Source organism: Budorcas taxicolor, chromosome 12 (assembly GCF_023091745.1).
Source record: "Budorcas taxicolor isolate Tak-1 chromosome 12, Takin1.1, whole genome shotgun sequence".
Lineage (NCBI taxonomy): Eukaryota > Metazoa > Chordata > Mammalia > Artiodactyla > Bovidae > Budorcas > Budorcas taxicolor.
Genome location: NC_068921.1, coordinates 33,975,383 through 33,994,323, shown reverse-complemented (window position 1 = coordinate 33,994,323; position 18,941 = coordinate 33,975,383). Strand labels below are relative to the sequence as shown.

General features: G+C 46.5%; 1 protein-coding gene across 1 annotated transcript; it reads right to left on the bottom strand.

The window, feature by feature from the left end:
- Nucleotides 1-16,550: 16,550 nt before the first annotated feature.
- Nucleotides 16,551-18,446, bottom strand: AMER2 (APC membrane recruitment protein 2). The gene has a single exon (XM_052650351.1). The coding sequence runs from the start codon at nt 18,444-18,446 to the stop codon at nt 16,551-16,553; it is 1,896 nt and encodes a 631-aa protein (XP_052506311.1).
- Between the last annotated feature and the right edge of the window lie 495 nt (nt 18,447-18,941).

The following is an 18,941-nucleotide window of genomic DNA, read 5'->3' as shown; positions in this document are numbered from 1 at the left end:
ACTCCTCCCGCACCCACCGTGCAACCAGGGACTGCTGAGCTCCTGAGGAGCGTGTCTGGGCAGTGTGTCCAGCCCTAGGTCCAGAATGTGGGGCTGTCTCTGTATGAAAAAGTCAGACTGATGGGCAGGCGTGGAGGTGCTCCCCCAGTAAACAGTACGTTGTTACCAAAGTGGGGAGAGCAATGCTGGGAAGGCTAATTCAAGGGCTGTCCATCACACCAGAATTCTGTCTCCTGCCTCCTGCTCCACAATCCTTCTGGATAACCTCAACTACTTCTGTGATTTCAAGTGCTGCCTTGATGGAGGACCTGCTACTCTGATCATTTTAATCCGAAATTCAAGTCACTGAAGGATACTGTCCAGTCTACAAGGGATTTTTGAGAAGGGGCGGGCACTGTGGTTTCCTTTTTGGTCTAAGACAACAGTAAACAACACCCAGAAATGACTCCCATCACTTCTGATCCTCGGCAGGAAATGGGATCATGTGTATCCACTAGTGGATAATCCAGTTCACCTTGTCGAAAGGGTAGACATGGGTGTTTTTGTCCATATTTTTAAAATATATTTATTACTGCTTCTGCAGGAACAGAACTCATTTTTAAAATGTATTTGTTTATTTTGGTCTTGCTGGGTCTTCACTGTTGTGCGTGGCTCTCTCTAATCACAGTGAACAGGGGCTACTCTCTAGCTGCAGTGTGCAGACTTCTCATTGCGGGGGCTTCTCTTGCTGCAGTGCCCGGGCTCTAGGCAGGCAGGCTTCAGTAGCTGTGGCCTGTGGGCTCAGTGGTTGTGGTTCCCGGGCTCTAGAGCACAGGCTCAGTAGTTGTGGTGCACAGGGTTAGTTGCTCCATGGCACGCGGGATTTTCCCAGATCAGGGATTGGACCTGTGTCTCCTGTATTGGCAGGCAGACTCTTTACTGCTGAGCCACCAGGGAAGCCCCAGGAACAGAACTCTTAATCCTTGAGATCCATTGAGATATTTAGTCATTTCTCTCACTTAAAAATGTATTAAACTTGTGTGTTTATTTGTGTTCACTGTTACTCATCACACGAGAATCTGCTGAGATTTATGGTGTTGGGGATGTTTTAATCTAACAGTTCATGGGGGAGGGAACAATATAAATGGATTTTTCTGATCTGAAATAGAGTGGATAACTGAAATTATACACACTTTGAGTTTCCCTAAAATATGAGTAACTCTCACCTGAGTCTGGGCACCTCCTGACTGAAGAGAGCTGGACCCCATGCTTTTCTGTTCAAAGCCCCTATAGAAAATGACAACCTGTTCATGCTACTGTTGGGGAGGAAGTAGGGAGAGCCTGTGGACAACCACAGGGGACTTGGTAAAAAAAAAACATTACATTTTCATCATATTATACAGTCATGCCAAAAAAATTAGATAGGAAGTATCAGGGAAAATATGTAACACTGATTTTCTATAAAACTTTTCAATAAAATTTCTTCAAGAACTTAGCTGAGAAAGTCCAGGTTACTCTCCTGTATGTGGTTTGTGTCTTTCAGGGTTTCAGCCTTACTTGGCTCCACATTTCTTTGGAAACCCATGACAGTCACCATCAGGGAGAAAATGTGTTCATGCAGATGGGTGATAAAAAATTGAAAACCATTTTGCAAAGCTTTCAAACATTTATAACGGTTGAGATTAGATTTTAAAAGTCAAGAGCTCAGCCTTTTCTTTCATGATGGAAGTTCTCAAAAGACGAGCAAGTGGATTTTGAACCCAATTGGACTTTTTGACACTAACAACTTTGAAATGTAGAAGCTCTCCTTTGTTTGTCTCATGGGTGTGAAAGCAGTCATGCTGGGGGCAGTTACTCTGCGGAAAGTGTCCTCAGTCAGAAACAGACAGAAGCACTCTAAGTGGATGGACAGACAGCACTGGGCCCACCTGGTCTCCTCTACCCCAAATCTGACTGCACTCTGGGCTGTAGAGCCCAGCTCCATGCCTTTTCCAGTCCAGAAATGCCACTTCATAGCTCCACCCTTTGTCCATCAAATGGGCAGCTGGTGACTGAGCCTGGGTCACCTTGCCTGCTCTGTCTATCATGGCAGGGAGCCCAGGTTTTCTCATCCATCCTCAGACCTGTGGGTACCATATGATGATGTCATGACCCCCATCCTCTGCCCCAGCCACACTCTATAGACCTCCAAACCAGAGTCTGGTGAGTCATTCCAGACACTGCAAGGCTCCCCAAGGGCTGAGGGGATCTGGTCCTCCCAGTGGACCTCTGAGGACTATCCAGTTAAAGCCATAAGCAATAAATCTTTAAAGGCTCAGAGAAAGTCTCCTAAAATTAACTCAGAATCAAGCATAGCTGGTAGATCAACTAGGTATATAAGCTATAAGAACATAGCATCAATTTTTATTTCTTCTATTATATTACATAATAAAAATAACTTTTGATAAGGTTTTATTTGGGGCTGATAGAATCAAGGCTTTCTTTTCATTGTGTCCTTGCAATGCTGCAATCTACTTCTGACACTAGACATGCCAGCTGAGCAGTTTTGTGCTCTTTCTCTGCTCACCAACCAGGAGGCTATACCAAGAAGCCCCAGTGTCCAGGGATTTGATTGGGGCTCATTACATAGGTGATTCAGTCATTGGCCACGTGGTTGAACTCAGTCTCCAGCCCCTTCCCTCCATGGAAGTCAGGAGGGCAGCTCATATCTCGGGGCTCAGAGCCCCAACCCTCCTAGCCAGTCTTTCTGAGTGATCAGTCCCCATGCTCAGTCAGCTCATTACATAAACTCAGGTGCAGCTGGAAGACCCACCATGAACAATAAAGACACTCTTATTACTCAGGAAATTTCAAGGATTTCAAGGCCATCTCCCAGAAAGGAACAAAAACTAGGCATGTTTTTTATACAACAATCCCTGACTACACTAGTTTATCAGCACAACTCTCAGGACAAGCCTCCCAGATAAAGCAGATAGTACATTGATTTTTCCCTAAAGGAGAACAAATGAATTGTTGGGAAGGTGATTCTGGGCTAAAGGTCAGTAGGCAAGAAGCTTATTAAGAGAACAAAGAGCAAAGAGGATAGTAAGAAAGAAGGAAAGATTTCAACCAAAAGCATAATCTGAAAAGAAGAGATCCATTAGAAGATGCAAGTCCTTGGAATGGGAACACTCAGACCAAGAGGAAAGGTGAAGTCAAGTAGAGTTTCATCTGTTACTGCTGTTTACAGACCTACAGGTGGAGGGGGATCACTGTTGGGAGGTCAGGACTCTCTGAAGCAAAATTCTGGGCTTGGACTCGCCAGTGGATGGGTCCCCCACTGAGAAGAAACTCTAGGACACACACCAACCAGACACATCCTGGTGAGTGTGGCATCAGGCCAAGAGTAAGACAAGATGTGACAGGAGGCTTGTGAAATGCAGTCCTGTGGGCAGAAGAAAGATTTAGACACTTGTTAAGAACCACACTGCCATCTGGAAATAAGTACGTGACATAGATGGATGAGGAATTGGTGTCTTCCAGGAAACACTGAGGGGCTAGCTGCTAACAAAGAAAGATCTTTCTAGATTCTCACTCAGTTCTTGTGTGCCCAAGTGGAGGGTCTGGGAGATGAGCAAAGACAAGAAGCAAAGATGTCAAATGTATAGGTTCTCATTTTCTTCGAAAGTGAGAAGCTTGAGAAATAACCTTCAGTTCAGTTCAGTTCAGTCACTCAGTCGTGTCCGACTCTTTGCGACCCCATGAACTGAAGCACACCAGGCCCCCCTGTCCATCACCAACTCCTGGAGTTTACCCAAACTCAAGTCCATTGAGTCGGTGATGCCATCCAACCATCTCACCTTCTGTCATTCCCTTCTCCTCCTGCCCCCAATCTTTCCCAGCATCAGGTTCTGTTCAAATGAGTCAGCTCTTTGCATCAGGTGGCCAAAGTATTAGAAGTTTCAGCTTCAACGTCAGTCCTTCCAATGAACACCCAGGACTGATCTCCTTTAGGATGGACTGGTTGGATCTCCTTGCAGTTCAAGGGACTCTCAAGAGTCTTCTCCAACACCACAGTTCAAAAGCATCAATTCTTCGGCACTCAGCCTTCTTCACAGTCCAACTCTCACATCCATACATGACCACTGGAAAAACCATAGCCTTGACTAGATGGACCTTTGTTGACAAAGTAATGTCTCTGCTTTTTAATATGCTGTCTAGGTTGTCATAACTTTCCTTCCAAGGAGTAAGCATCTTTTAATTTCATTGGTGCAATCACCATCTGCAGTGATTTTGGAGACCAAAAAAATAAACTCAGCCACTGTTTTCACTGTTTCCCCATCTATTTGCCGTGAGGTGACAGGACCAGATGCCATGACATTAGTTTTCTGAATGTTGAGTTTTAAGCCAACTTTTTCACTCTCCTCTTTCACTTTCATCAAGAGGCTCTTTAGTCCTTACATTTGTGTAATTCTGTACAGATCATTTCCCTGAAGTTGGAGACCTTAGTTGTGTCTATGTGGCATAATCTTCACTAAATAGTAATTGCTTCCCAATGTCTGGACATTTGGCAGTGTTACTCAAACACCAAAGGGCTTCCCCAGTGGCTTAGTGGCAAAGAACCCACCTGCCAATGCAGGAGACGTAAGAGACGCAGGTTCAACCCCTGGGTCAGGAAGATCCCCTGGAGCAGGCAAGGCAACCCACTTCAGTACCCTTGCCTGGAGAATCCCATGGACAGAGAAACCTGACTGGCTACAGTCCATAGGGTTGCAAAGAATCAGACACAACTGAGTGACTAACATACACACAACCCCATTTTACCCAAACACCTGTCCATGTGCCCCATGCACAGTGAGGCCAGTTCAGTTCAGTTCAGTCGCTCAGTGGTGTCCAACTCTTTGCGACCCCATGAATCGCAGCACGCCAGGCCTCCCTGTCCATCACCATCTCCCGGAGTTCACTCAGACTCACGTCCATCGAGTCAGTGATGCCATCCAGCCATCTCATCCTCAGTCGACTCCTTCTTCTCCTGCCCCCAATCCCTCCCAGCATCAGAGTCTTTTCCAATGAGTCAACTCTTCACATGAGGTGGCCAAAGTACTGGAGCTTCAGCTTTAGCATCATTCCTTCCAAAGAAATCCCAGGACTGATCTCCTTTAGGATGGACTGGTTGGATCTCCTTGCAGTCCAAGGGACTCTCAAGAGTCTTCTCCAACACCACAGTCCAAAAGTATCAATTCTTCGGCGCTCAGCCTTCTTCAGAGTCCAACTCTCACATCCATACATGACCACTGGAAAAACCATAGCCTTGACTAGATGGACCTTAGTCGGCAAAGTAATGTCTCTGCTTTTGAATATGCCATCTAGGTTGGTCATAACTTTTCTTCCAAGGAGTAAGCATCTTTTAATTTCATGGCTGAAGTTACCATCTGCAATGATTTTGGAGCCCAAAAAAATAAAGTCTGACACTGTTTCCACTGTTTCCCCATCTATTTCCCATGAAGTGATGGGACCAGATGCCATGATCTTCATTTTCTGAATGTTGAGCTTTAAGCCAACTTTTTCACTCTCATCAAGAGGCTTTTTAGTTCCTCTTCACTTTCTGCCATAAGGGTGGCCAAACCATTCCAAAACATAAGGAGTTGGGTGCTTGTGCCTGAAAAAACCCAAACTCCCCAAAAGCTTTCATCAAAGCCCTTTTCTAGGAAAGGTGAGGGAGGGGCATGATTAATTATTATAAACCCCTTGCTATCGGATCCTTTATTCTTGAGGTCAGATCATGGTCAGGTAACCAAATGTTATTTCCTGTTTGGACAAGAAAGAGCCAGGTCCCAAGCACAGGTGTTGCCCTCCCAGGTCCCAGTCCTGACTGAGAGGAGGAAGAGCTCAGCTGGCAGCTCCCTCAGGGCCAGGTCCCCAGACCCTGCCAGCTCTCACCCCTAAGGGAGATAGGCTCCCAACCCAACAGGCCCTCGGACTCCTCAAGCAGCCATATAGTGGAGACCAGGTCCAGAAGGCTGCATGCTATGCCTATGCTGTGAGGTGGCAGAGGCAGGGACAGGGAAAGAGTAAGCGCCTCAGGGTCTGAGCCCAGGTCAGAGGGCGGCCCTGGCGAGGGCTCCGGAGCCCTGCAGAACACAGCCCCCAACCTGTTTCCTGGGCTGCCCCAGCTTACCTGCTGGCCCTAGGCCAGGTGAACCAGAAGGACCCCAGGAAGAACGCTGGGGTCTGCCTCTTACCTCACTCTCCTCTTGAAGACCACTGTTCCACTGACGGTTGACAGAATGGGCTGCTAACAGTCGCTCCTTGACAGGTGGTTGCCCGTGGGATGGGCCACTGCAGCTCCAACCAATGGCTGAGCAGGACCACTAACGGTTGCTTCTTGACAGTTGGTTGCCCGTGGGAGGGGCCGCTGAAGCTCCAACCAATGGCTGAGCAGGACCACTAAGAGTCCTTAGGTAACCATTGCCTGGTAGTGGGGAGGGGGTTTGTAAAGCCAAGCACCAAAGTCCACAGTGCTAAGGTCTGGGCACCACCACCCTCTATACCGGCTGGAGGCTCAACACTTGTATATGGGTACTCAGTCAGTCATGTCTGACTGTTTGTGACCCAACATTTAGATAACTGTCTTGACCACCATGGGTCTGGTCATGGCTCTTGAGGCTGTCAACTCAGCAACCATCCTTGACATCCTCCACAAAGACAAGGTGTCGTCCCTGAATCTCTCCTAAGCACACGTAGGCTTTTCATTTCAGAGCGATGTGTCTCAGAATAACATACTCAGACGTCTCTCCTTCTCAGCAGGCTTCACTCTCTTCATCAATCAAAGCAAGTTCTCTGTTCAAGAAAAGTTCAACTCCAACCAATCAAGTTTTAATTTTTATAAATGTCCCTTTTAGAAAAACAGAAGGCGCTAAATTAACATATACAAAAATATGTATTATGTCTTTGACACGTGCCTTTCTGAAAGTTAATCACGGTACAGCTACAGTGTAGATTAAATCTCATTACCCTCCTTTTATAGAGCAGCAAACTGTGGTTCAGAGTTCAGGAAACTGCCTGAATTCACACAGCTGGTAATTGTCCAAAGTGAAAGTGAAAGTTTCTCAGTCCTGTCCGATTCTTTCCAACCCCTTGGAGGTAGCCCACCGGGCTCCTCTGTCCATGGGGACTCTCCACACCAGAATACTGGAGCGGGTAGCTGGTCCCTTCTCCAGGGGATCTTTCCAACCCAGGGATCGAACCCAGGTTTCCAGCATTGCAGGTGGATTCTTTACTAAGTCACCAGGGAAGCCTGGAATTCAAATTGGACTCTGATTCCCAAACTCTGTCTCTTTTTGCCAACCTCACCACCTCAGAGGCTTTAGGAAAGGCACGGCACCCCTGGGCTTTAGTTTACTTATTGCCTCATGAAAGAGGAATTTGGTTTGTTCTTGCTGAGGTGCCTTCTGTTGAATTCTAGGAAAAGCAGGAAGAGGAGGGTCGAGGAGAGCTGGGAGAAGGGGGAGCAGACCGGGCGGCGAGATTTTGTGAGTCTCGGGTCTCACTGTTTATAGCTTTGCGTCCACTTACTGTGACTCTTCTTTGTGATGAATCACAGCTCCCTTTGGAAGTGTGTGCTCATTGTGTTCTATAGATAAATTTGAGTTTTTCTTCTTATTTAAGAGAAACGTAAGCAACTGCAGTATGGACAAGCCCGTTCTAAGAGAAGCAGACTTTCAAACAATCTAGGCAGACTTGAATTCTTATTTTTCAAACAAAGTGGTGCAACCTCATTATTCATCACATTAAGTTTCAGAAGTACTTGGATTTGAATTACTAGTCAGATTCGGTGAAAACATACCCCTCAAACAAAACTGAAAACAGCTCTTCAGAAAGATTTTAATTTGCTACTGCCTACAGTCACACGCAGCAGGTGAGTCCAGCTCACAGGGGATTATAAGGAACAGAGATTTTCCTAATAAAGGCTCAGAAATCAGATCAAAGTCGGAATAACAAACAAGCTTTCCAAAGGCATTTGCTCAAGCCAAACAGTAACTTTTCACCTGTTCACAAAGTGTGGAAAGAAATACGGGCCTCTTGTTGGTCAACCGTATGCACCACACACTCCACACATATACACCACACACACACACTACACCCACACCACACACACACCACACACATACACTATATACACACACCACACACACCTCACACACTTCACTCATATCATACATACCACAAACACCACACACACACCTCACACACTGCACACACAACACACACACACTACACACACTACATACACACCCATTGTACACATACCACACATACCATACACACTTCACACACACCACACACACAGACCACAGACACAACACCACACATACTCCCATCACATGGTCATTATTGTCATCACTAGTATAAACTCTAAAAATTAAAAGAGAGTGAAAATAAAATTTATCCTGGAAAAATAACCACCAACAGAATTCATGTTTAATGTAAAGAAGCAACAAAATTTATTGACTGAATTAAACACATTTAAAATGGCAGTGTTGTACTTTCATTTTAAGATGTTTGAATGAAGAAAAGTGCTATTAGTCCAAGCTTCTTACATTCATTAAAAGAGCGACAATCAAAACCAGCAACATGCACAGTGATACATATGCACGAAATGGAATTATATCAACAAATATACAAAATACCCAAAATAAAATATTTACAGGTTTAAAAATATAAACATTGGTTCATCTATCCCATTAAATCATTGGAGAGGAGAAAAAGAAAAGACCCTATTGTTATTTAGAATCCTTTTTAAAAACAAGTCTTAAAAACATAGAGTAATTTTAGGAGACAATTTCTGATGTTGGGGGAGTTTAACATTCTATTATAAAAATAATATCTATAAACCTACTAACAACTTTCCTCCTGTGCACAAAAATAATACAGCCAAAAGCTTGTCCTCAGAGATACGTTTGACTTTCAGGAAAACTAATTTAAGAAATATGGAGTTTCTTATTTGGATTTTCTTTGTCTTTATTTTCAACAACCTGCAATTCCCTATATTACACCGAGATATTTTCTATAAATAACTTGGGCAAAACTGAAGTTAGCAATGAGAGTGGTATGTAGCTGGAGTCCATTAAAAGATGACAGGAATTTATTTTGTCTATAACATCTAAACCATTTCCCCTGATATTCTTGGAAAAAAAATACCACCATCTGATCCTTCCTGTTCATCTAAATGTATACAATGTTAGACATTATTTTGTTAGAGTTTTTCCTCTTCTATTTAGAAATAACTCTATAGTGGGGCATATTTGAGAAGGTTTACTAATTCCTCCAGGCACCCTGGGTCCATTTCATTTTATGACATGATAACGAGTCTTTCCTGTGTGTCAATTTAATGCCCCTGTGTCATTTGATCAGTTATTTCTAGTATTTTCTTTTTTAGTGTATTAGGTAGGGATCTGAGAAAATTTATTATGTCTCTAACAACCAGTGACCTAGATTATGTTTTATTAGAAATAATCTCACATAGAGCAGAAAGTTACTCTACCTAATTATTGAATAACTTCCAAAAATTACCCCAGTTTACTATTCAACACAATGATCACCTGTGATTAAATTCTTTCACTGCTTCTCATTAAAAAAGCATTTCACCAAGCATGGGCAGCCCATATATGAATAAAATAACCTCTTTAATTGTAACAGTAATGCATTTCAAAATGATTTTCCCTAAACACTGACACTTGCAACTTCATAGAATCGGAGTGGAAGAAAACAGGTTGTAACCTGCCAAATTGAAATTGCTTGTCTTGGTTTTCATTATTGACAAAGCAGTCATCAGTTTATAAAATCTGTATGCAGACCTGCTAGCATGCACTAATTGGTGGATATGGCCTAAATTTTTGACTGGCCAAGTGAGGGAAAAAAAAAACAAAAAACAAAAAACAACCCTGCTAGCTCCAAGATCTTCCCTTCAGACATGCACGTACAAAGGCCATCAAATAATTTTTTAAAAAAAATCAAGTCCACTTTTAACTGAAACAGTCATCCTTTTAATGGTATCCACCATCATAAAAATCTGGTTTGACTCTTGCAGTTCAGAATTTTAATCAGTTTCTTAACTAAATCATATATAAATTTAATCAGATGTCTAAAAGAGACTTATAATTAAAGCACAAGCAATAGAGTTAGATTTCTGGTCCAGATTCTGTCAGTGGCTTGCTAAATTGCTGCCATTTTCCAAAAGGAAAAGGTATTTTACCTTTTCATCATTTTCCTCCTCCATAGAACAGAACCAAGCCCCACCTTGCCTGATTCTTGTGGACAGAATGTCAACGAAAACAGAGCACCATCTCAGCTCACAATAAATGCACAACATAGGTTTAGACTTAGAGGTGTGCATGAAATATTAGTTGAATGAATGAACAAATTAGAAAATCCAGGCCAGCATTCAATGACCAGAGATAGAACGTGGGATGTACTACTTTCGAAAGAGCCAGGAGTTTGTCTCTGCAGTTCAGAATCATGTTGAGGTGGGCGTCACTCCACCAGCTACTAGTTCAACAAACAACACAGGATACCCAGAACCAGCCTAGACTGGGCTGAAGGTAGAAAAACAAGTGAAACGTGCTCAGCATGACTGAAATCCTATCAGAGCAGAAGTATCACCATGACAACAGAAGAGATGTCTGTCTACACTTTTGAAGTTAATCCCAAGAAGGTGCGGATCCCTCCCAAGCAAGGAGGATTGTCTGCCTCTAAATGGTACCCAGCGGCAGCCTTCCCCCGGAATGATGCTGAATACCACCATCTCGGACGCAAACCCAATTCTCAGCTGCATGACATGCGTGAGCTCTTTCTCTATTGAAAGTGAGCTGTTGATGAGATTTAGCAGTTCATAGTGCTTGTATTACTGTAAATCATTAAAGAGTGTCTATCCTTGTCCTGGGTGAAGAGAGAAAAAGAGAGGGATGGATGGAATGAATGGGATAGAAGTAAACCAAAAGGATGAATTAGATATGCTCTGTGAGGGAGGTAACATCACTTAACCCACATGGCTGTGAGAGGACTGAGTAAATATTTGTCAAGCTCCTGGAAGGAGCTGGCATGAAGTAAGTACTCGACAAATGTTAATTGTCTGTATAATTACTATTCTTACTTTTTGAGGAATATGTGTGTGCATGCTAAGTTGCTTCATTGTGTCTGACTCTTTAAGACCCTCTGGACTGTAGCCCGCCAGACTCCTCTGTCCCTGGGATTCTCCAGGCAAGAACACTGGAGTGGGTTGCCAGGCCCTCTTCCAGGAAATCTTCCCAACCCAGGGATTAAACCTGCGTCTCTTACAGCTCTTGCATTGGCAGGTGGGTTCTTTACCACTAGCGCCACCTGGGAAGCCCTTTTAGAGGAATATGTTTGACTTAATCCATACCGCCCTTGTTTAGTCTCACTGCATTCTGCTCCAACCCACAGACTATCAGCAAAATAAATAAATAAAAGTATAAAATGAAATAAAGGTGTTTCTAATGAATATTAAGAATGTCTGATTCCAGTACAGCTATGTGTGAACTCCGAACTGAGTGGGTTTTTATTAAGCGTGAGATCCAGCATATGCCCCTTGAATATGTGTTGCATTGAGTTAAAAGTAAATATCAAAATCAGATGTGCCCACTTTCAGTTCTGGAGGCTTAGTGGCTATTTTAACCTTTTGTTTTTCAGTTTGAGAAGGAATTGCTTCCCGTAATCATCAAATGATCATTCTGAATCAGTCCTTAGAAACATTGTCTGGGAAGATAACTTTCCTCAGAAGTGGCTAGTGTTGCAACAAATTGCCTCCTCTCCGTGGTTGTCACAGTGAAAAGGCTGTGACAGGCAATGCACGGTGGCCTTCAGACAACCTTCAGAGCAGGACAGGGTCTGCCCTGAGGAGGGACCACATGCCCAAATCACCTGTTATAACCCCCTCCCTTCAACAAATATTAATAAATGTTGGCCTCTGGTTTTCCCACCTGAGAAACCAGGCTGCCCTGTTGGTCTTTGGCTCCTAAACTCCTTTTAAATATTTGCGCGTACAAAACTGAAGACTCCTAAATAAGAACTGTGCTGTTCATCCCTCAGTCTGCCTGGCTAGTGGAAGGGAAGCGGGAATTGGGCTGGAGTACTTCAGTTTCTCCTCTTATTTCACCCAGGTACTTCTAATGGGCCATCCTCAATCACATACGAATGTGAGAGCTGAACCATAAAGAAGGCTGAGCACCAAAGAATTGATGCTTTCCAACTGCAGTGATGGAGAAGACTCTTGAGAGTCCTTTGGACAGCAAGGGGATCAAACCAGTTAATTCTAAAGGAAATCAACCTTGAATATTCATTGGAAGGACTGATGCTGAAGCTGAAGCTCCAATACTTTGGCCACCTGATGTGAAGAGCTGACTCATTGGAAATGTGTCTGATGCTGGGAAAGACTGAGGGTGGGAGAAGCGGGTGACAGAGGATGAGGTGGTTGGAGGGCATCACTAACTCAGTCAGCATGAGTTTGAGCAAGCTCTGGGAGGTAACAAAGGATAAGGAAGCCTGGTGCGCTGCAGTCCATGGGGTCGCAAAGAGTCAGACATGACTGAGCGAGTGAACAACAATAGCAATGGCAGGAAAAAATAGGTAACTGTGATGCTTTTTCCTCATGTTTAATGGTGTAAGAATCCTGCATTAATTTTTTATCAGTGATAAGGGGAGCTGAGTATACATGTGAACGTAGAAGCCAAGCACAGGGGGCCACATCCACATAGTCTATTAAGAGAGAAATCTAGAATGTGAGTGAGGACCGAGCTCCACTGTGCCAGTGTCAAAACAGGCGAACATGCTGAACAGCATCCCAGTACTGCTCCCTGAGGTCACCAAGGAAACAGGATGGAAACCAAAGGAGAGATCAGAAAGCTCACAAACCAGTCTCTTCAACCAAAGTTAACTGTAAAACGTCTCGGAAAATTAATCTGACAAAGAACGTAAATAACAGAAACTCAAAGTTCAGCCAAAGACACCGCCACCCCTAATACCATCTTTCTACTTTAACAACTGTGAAGGTAAAGGGCTATGTGAATATTCATGGAAGTGCCAATACCTGAAAACTATTTCTGAGATTAATGAATAAACCCTTAAACTCCTGAGTCATCACTTTCATAGAAATCACACAATTTGTATTTAAATAGGCAGATAATTTGTGGGAAATGGAGCTAAAGGAAGTCTTTAATGTTCCACATTCCATTGTTGTTATTAGATGACATAATGCAAATCTATTTCCTCTAGCGATGACTCAAAATGCTCTGGGGCTAATGGAAGCAAGAAAACCTTAAAAGAAGCACAGGGGTTTGAGCCACACTGCCTAGGTAACATAGATGCTGAAGTCAGGCTGTCTTTGTGCCAAGTTGTTAAAATGACTGATAAAGGGAGGGCCAACAATTGATTTGGACCTAGAGGATGAGACGGTTGGATGACATCACCAACTCAGTGGACATGAGTTTGAGCAAACTCCAGGAGACAGTGAAGGACAGGGGAGCCTGGCACGATGCAATCCATGGGGTGGCAGAAAGTCAGACATGATTTAGTGAATGAACAACAAAACAATTGATTTGACTTCTTCCTACAGAATTTGGCCAACTCTTTGACTAAAGGGTCTCAACCCAGTATTTTAGCATCATAGATTCACAGGAAAGGTGTCAGCAGCCCATATCCAATCCTTTCCTTTAAAAAACAGCAACTATGGCCAAATTAGGTAATGGTGTTAATAATTACTGGAATGTAAATCTACTAAAATTCTAGAATACAATATCTATGAAAATGACTAAGAGAAAGTAGCCCTTGGCACAAAAAGGCAATGACAATCCCTTGTCTGTGGTTGGAAAAGGTTAAGACACAGCTCCCTACACTGGTCTTGATTTCCCATCAGTGACTGAGGCCATTTTATTCATTGCCTGAATCCTTCATCTGACTAGTGTGGATGGAATTCTTAAAGATAGAGAGTTTAAAAAAAAAAGAAAAAGATATGGGAAAAAGAACAGAAAAAAATAGTTTAAATCCTATATAAATGGTTCACTGACAGGTAAGGAGAAATTAAGGTAAACTTTGCTGACATTTTTCTTTGCTAATAAAAAGACACAACACAGAGGTACAAATGTAGAAACAAGTCCCAAAACTGTGAAAGCAAAACTAGTTTGTTCCAGTGCTTACAAAATAGATAAATAGGTTGTCTTTCTATTACAATATTCTCATCAGTCCTTTAGGGCTTTCTGCCTTCCCTGTGCTACTGAACAAACCGAACTCTGTCATGGATTCAGGCTGGGGAGACTATAACCCCTGCAAGAAGATGCACAGGAAGAAAATAAAGATCCTTTGTTTTACAGCTAGAAATAAAATTTATGTTCCCTCCCCTTCACTAGGGGAAAATGGACATATTTTGAGTCTAAGTAGTATGATTAGTGTTGAATCTAATTCATATCCCTTTCTCAAGACAAAACTAATCTCTAAGACACCTCCAAGTTCACGGTGAACGCCTTTGTCTGTTGGTTGTGCACAGCTGAGTGCGTGAGCACGTGTGAGCTGCTTTATGAATTCCTGGTGGTGTATTGAGTGCTTAAGGCTATGTCAGCCTACGAGATCTCATCGACAGACATAAGAAATTAAATATTAAAACACTACTTTGAAATAACATTAAGGATCTGACATGATGCAATAAAAGCCAGTAATCTGAATAATAAATAAATTCAGTCAATTTCTACCACCTCTTCTAATGGAGTCCTTGCAGGTTTAAAATAGGGAACAACCTGCTTTGTGCTATTGGCTAGGATTTGTATTCCTTTGATGTCTGTTTAGTTTGTGACTTCTTTCATATTATTAAAATAGATCTTCATATACTTGCCTTATTCTTTCTTTTATAAAACAGGAAAAAACTTAACAAGCAGGTACCACCAGTTCATTACTTAGGGAATCTCCCTGGAAAATGAGAGTTGGAGAGAAGTGTGCATGTCTTTTATGTGTGTGTGGTTTCACTTGAATACGAATCTCCCCAATACCATGAACCATCTCCTAGTAGAAGCTCTGATCTTTTGATTAAATACACTGAAATGTTTCAAAGAAGATATTTTATAACCATTAGACCCTAATAGCATTCTAGGAAAGACTTCAGTTTATCATTCAAACTATCGAGGCATATGGTAACCCTTTCTGAAATAAATGCTTCATCTAAAATAACAGAAAACACACATATAAGTAAACCACTTTTCAAAAATAATCTTGGCACACAATGTTAACGATACATAAGTTTCCCAGTGTCATATTCTTAACATATGTGGCTCAGTCCTAAGACATAAAGAAGTCCATGAAAAAACTACATTTTCTACTGTTTTTCTTTACGTGTTCCTTGTTTTGGACTCCTCATACTGAGACACCGTTGAATCTGAAATTTTTATAACCAAGGTAAAAATCTCTGAAAACCAGGGTCCAGGGTGAGAAACAGACTTTTACCCAAGACAAGGCAGAACCATTCCTTTGGGACATCAACACAATGGATTTTTTTCCCCCCCTACACTGAAAGCCAGAGAACCCTTATAAAACAAAAAGAGAACTGCTTCTGTCTACAGTACATAAAAGAACATCAATGGTTTGGGAGTGGTTACGGTGTCTAGCTATAAAACCAGATTTTAAACTGGAGGTTACTGACAGATTATAAAAGGTTAACAGCTCGATAATCTGTAAAAGATGCGTTATCTACACATGAAAAGGTTATAGTTCATAAATGCTAAAACACTGCGTCTGTTGGCATTTAGTGAAATCTTGCCCTGGTCCTCATCTCTGCACTGGGTGGGGAAATAAAAAAAGAGAGAGAGAGGAAAAAAAAAAAAACAAAAAAACCTTCTCTGCTGAGGTTTTTATTTCTCCCCAAACAAATGATCTAAATAAACCCACCAAACCCAAACTCTGTGATCATCTTAGTGGTAGATATATGTCTATTTGCATACCTAGCAACTGAAAGTACAGCAGGTTTTCTGCCCATCAGTCCTGCCTCTGCTCATTGGGTAAGTACCTGGCTCTTTCAGCTTTGTAGGTGTTTCCCACACAGTGATACAGCAAAGGGTGTTTTGTTTTGTTTTTCTTTTTTCCCCTGGAAAGGAAAAGGAAAATAAGGAAGTAAAGTGTCAGGAAGAGAAGGGCTCCTCTCTGGTTCTTCAGATGGTTCCTGGAGGCCCGCTGGACGGTGACACAGCCAAATATCATGGCATGATGCTTCCTTAGGTTGGGTTGTCTTATTTTCTGCAAAGGCAAGTAAAGGTGACTTCTGAACGTTCGGTGCAATAAAGAAAAAAAGAAAGTGGCGCGGGGGGTGGGGGTTAAAAAGGGGAAAAAAGTGCTTGAAAAGAATCCTCAGGGAATTATCTGGAGGGGGAATCCCGTTGCGCAGCATTCCCCTGCCTGGGGGCAGAGCTCCTGGGTCCAGGCTCCGAGTGGGGACTGTCGGCAAGGCCTTTCTCTGGGGATGGAACATTTGTCCTAGCAGTTTCCAGACAAAGTTGTATTCCTCAACATGCGGCCCCTCCACCTCGGCCTCGCAGACCTCACAACTTTTTGGCACTATCGTGGCATGCCGCGGCCCGGAGGGTGGTCCCAGCCAAGCCCCGGCTGCTGACCCGGCGGACCAGCACCTTGGACACCGGGATTTTGGTTCTGGGCAGCTCGCTCCTGGCTGGTGGCTGGTGAACCACCGGGTGGCTGGATGGAAGGTTCGCCAGATGCTTGATGCTGACCGGGATCTTGGAGTCCTTCAGCAGGCTCCCCGGCGTTCGCAGGGGGCAGGTGATGGTAACCGGAGACACGGGCTTTAACCGGGACGAGCAGGATGTCTCCTCGCCGGCAGTGGGGGCCGCGGGCAGGGCCGCGGGGCTTCGATCCGGCTCGGCGGCGCAGAGCTCGTCGCCGCTGTCGCTGTCCCGGGGGAGGCCCGTCTTTCTCGCGCCGCCGTCCTCCTCCGGCCTGGGGGTGGGGGAGTCCCAGTAGCCCTCGTCGCTGTTGGGGACGCCTTCCTGCGGCTCCTTGTCCTGATGCTTGGGTTCTTCCTTCGCGGGGAGCTCCGTGGGGACCTGGTGAAGCCTCCGGCGCTTGACCGAGGATGCGTCCTTGGTCACCTCCGCACACCTGGCTTCTTTGGGGGTCTCGGGAGCCACCTGCGCGTCGGACGCCGGGGCCGCTCCTCCCTGGGGCCCCTCTCCCTGGTCCTCGGTCTGGGACAGCATGTCCCAGAACTCCTGCAGGTACGAGTCGTCCGCCTCGGCCGGGCTCGCCATCTCCTCCCCGCCTCCCTGGTAGGCCACCACGCCCGGCGGCTTTGTGGCGGGGCCCGGCTGGCCCGGCCCGGGGGCGTGCTTGGCACAGCCGGGCCCGGCCTCGTCCTCGGGGTCTGCGATAATATCTCCGCAGCCTGTAAGAGAGTCAAAGCTTTTCAGTGAAGTCACGTCAGAAAACATCAGACAAATACGATCGGCCGATGGGTCGGAGGGCGGATCGACCGAGGAAGGGTCGGGGGCGGCGGGCGCGCGGCCGCCTTTGGAATCTGCCCGGGGCGCCGTCTCTGCCGGCGCGGCCCCGGGCCCCGCGGCGTCCTCCGCCGGCCGGCCCTCCCCGGCGCGCGGCTCTGGCTCGGGGGGCGCGCGGGGCCGCTCGGCGCGCCGCCCGGGCCCCGAGGCGCCCTCTCCCGGGGCGCAGGCCGGCTCGGGCTCCCCCGCCGCGGGCTCACCTGCTGGCTCCGGCTGGCGCGCGGCCGCGGGCGCCTCCTCCTTGACGCACTCCAGGCTGGCGGTGAGCGAGCCCGGCCGCGCCAGGCCGCCCGGAGCCCCCGCGCGCCCCGCCGGCGCCGCGTCCTGGGGCCGCCGGTCCTTCCTGCGCCAGCGCACGCCGCCCAGGAGCCCCCGCAGCCCCCGCTTTTGTCTGCCACCGGCCTTGCCCGCGTCGGCCTGCTCCGCCCCGCCGCTCTCGGGCCGCCCGTTCTTCCGCAGGAGCGAGAAGAAGCTGTGCGACTTGGCCACCGAGCCGCCGGCCGCCGGGCCCGCGCCTCCCGGGGCCGCCCGGGGGGCTGCGGGGCCCGGCCGCGCCCCGTCCCCGCCGCCCGCGCGCGGCTCCTCGCGGCGGCCGCCCTCCAGCGCCAGAGCCTCGGCCAGCCCGTCGTGCGTCCGGCTGCGCACCAGCCCCGCCGGCCCCGCGCCCTTGCCGTCCCCTTTGTGTTTGACCCCGAAGATGCTGGGCATCGCGCCGCCCGGCTTCCTCTTCTTGAACAGTTTGAAGGCGGCCTTGTTGATCTTCCCCGACGGCGGCTCGGCGGCCGGCGGCTCGGCGGCGCGATCACAATGCAAGTCCATCTCTACCGCGAGGGTCCCGGCCGCGGCCCGCGCCTTCCTCCCGCAGCCCCCCGCGGCCGCGCGCCCGCCGCTGACAGCCGCGCCGCGCCCGCCCGTCTCCATGGCGACGCGAGCAGCCCGGCGTCAGCGCGGCCCGCGCCCGCCCGCGGTCACCCGCGCTCTGCATCCGCCTGCGGAGCGCGGAGAGGGCCGTCTCCCCTCCCGCCGGGGCTTATATAACGCCCTAACCCACTTCGCGGCCGGCTCGGCTTTGTGCTGCGGCTTTTTTGCGGCAGAGCCGCGAGCTGATTGCAGAAATTAAAGGCCCGTAATCTCGGAATGCAAATTCCATCCAGTCTCACCCACCTTCAGATTCCTCCTCCCGGCTGGCTCTTTCCAGAAGCCCAGTCCGAGGATCGAAAACTACCCCCCGCAGGGACAAAGAAAGCCATGCCAGCACAAAACGCGGAACTCTCCCATCAGCCATCCTGGACTTCATGACTCTTCATGCCTTTCCCACAGCCTTCATGTCCCTCTTTATCACTGGGGTACCAAGTCCAGCTGCCAGGGTGGCTCAGTGGTAAAATATCCGCCTGCCAATGCAGGGGATACAGGTTC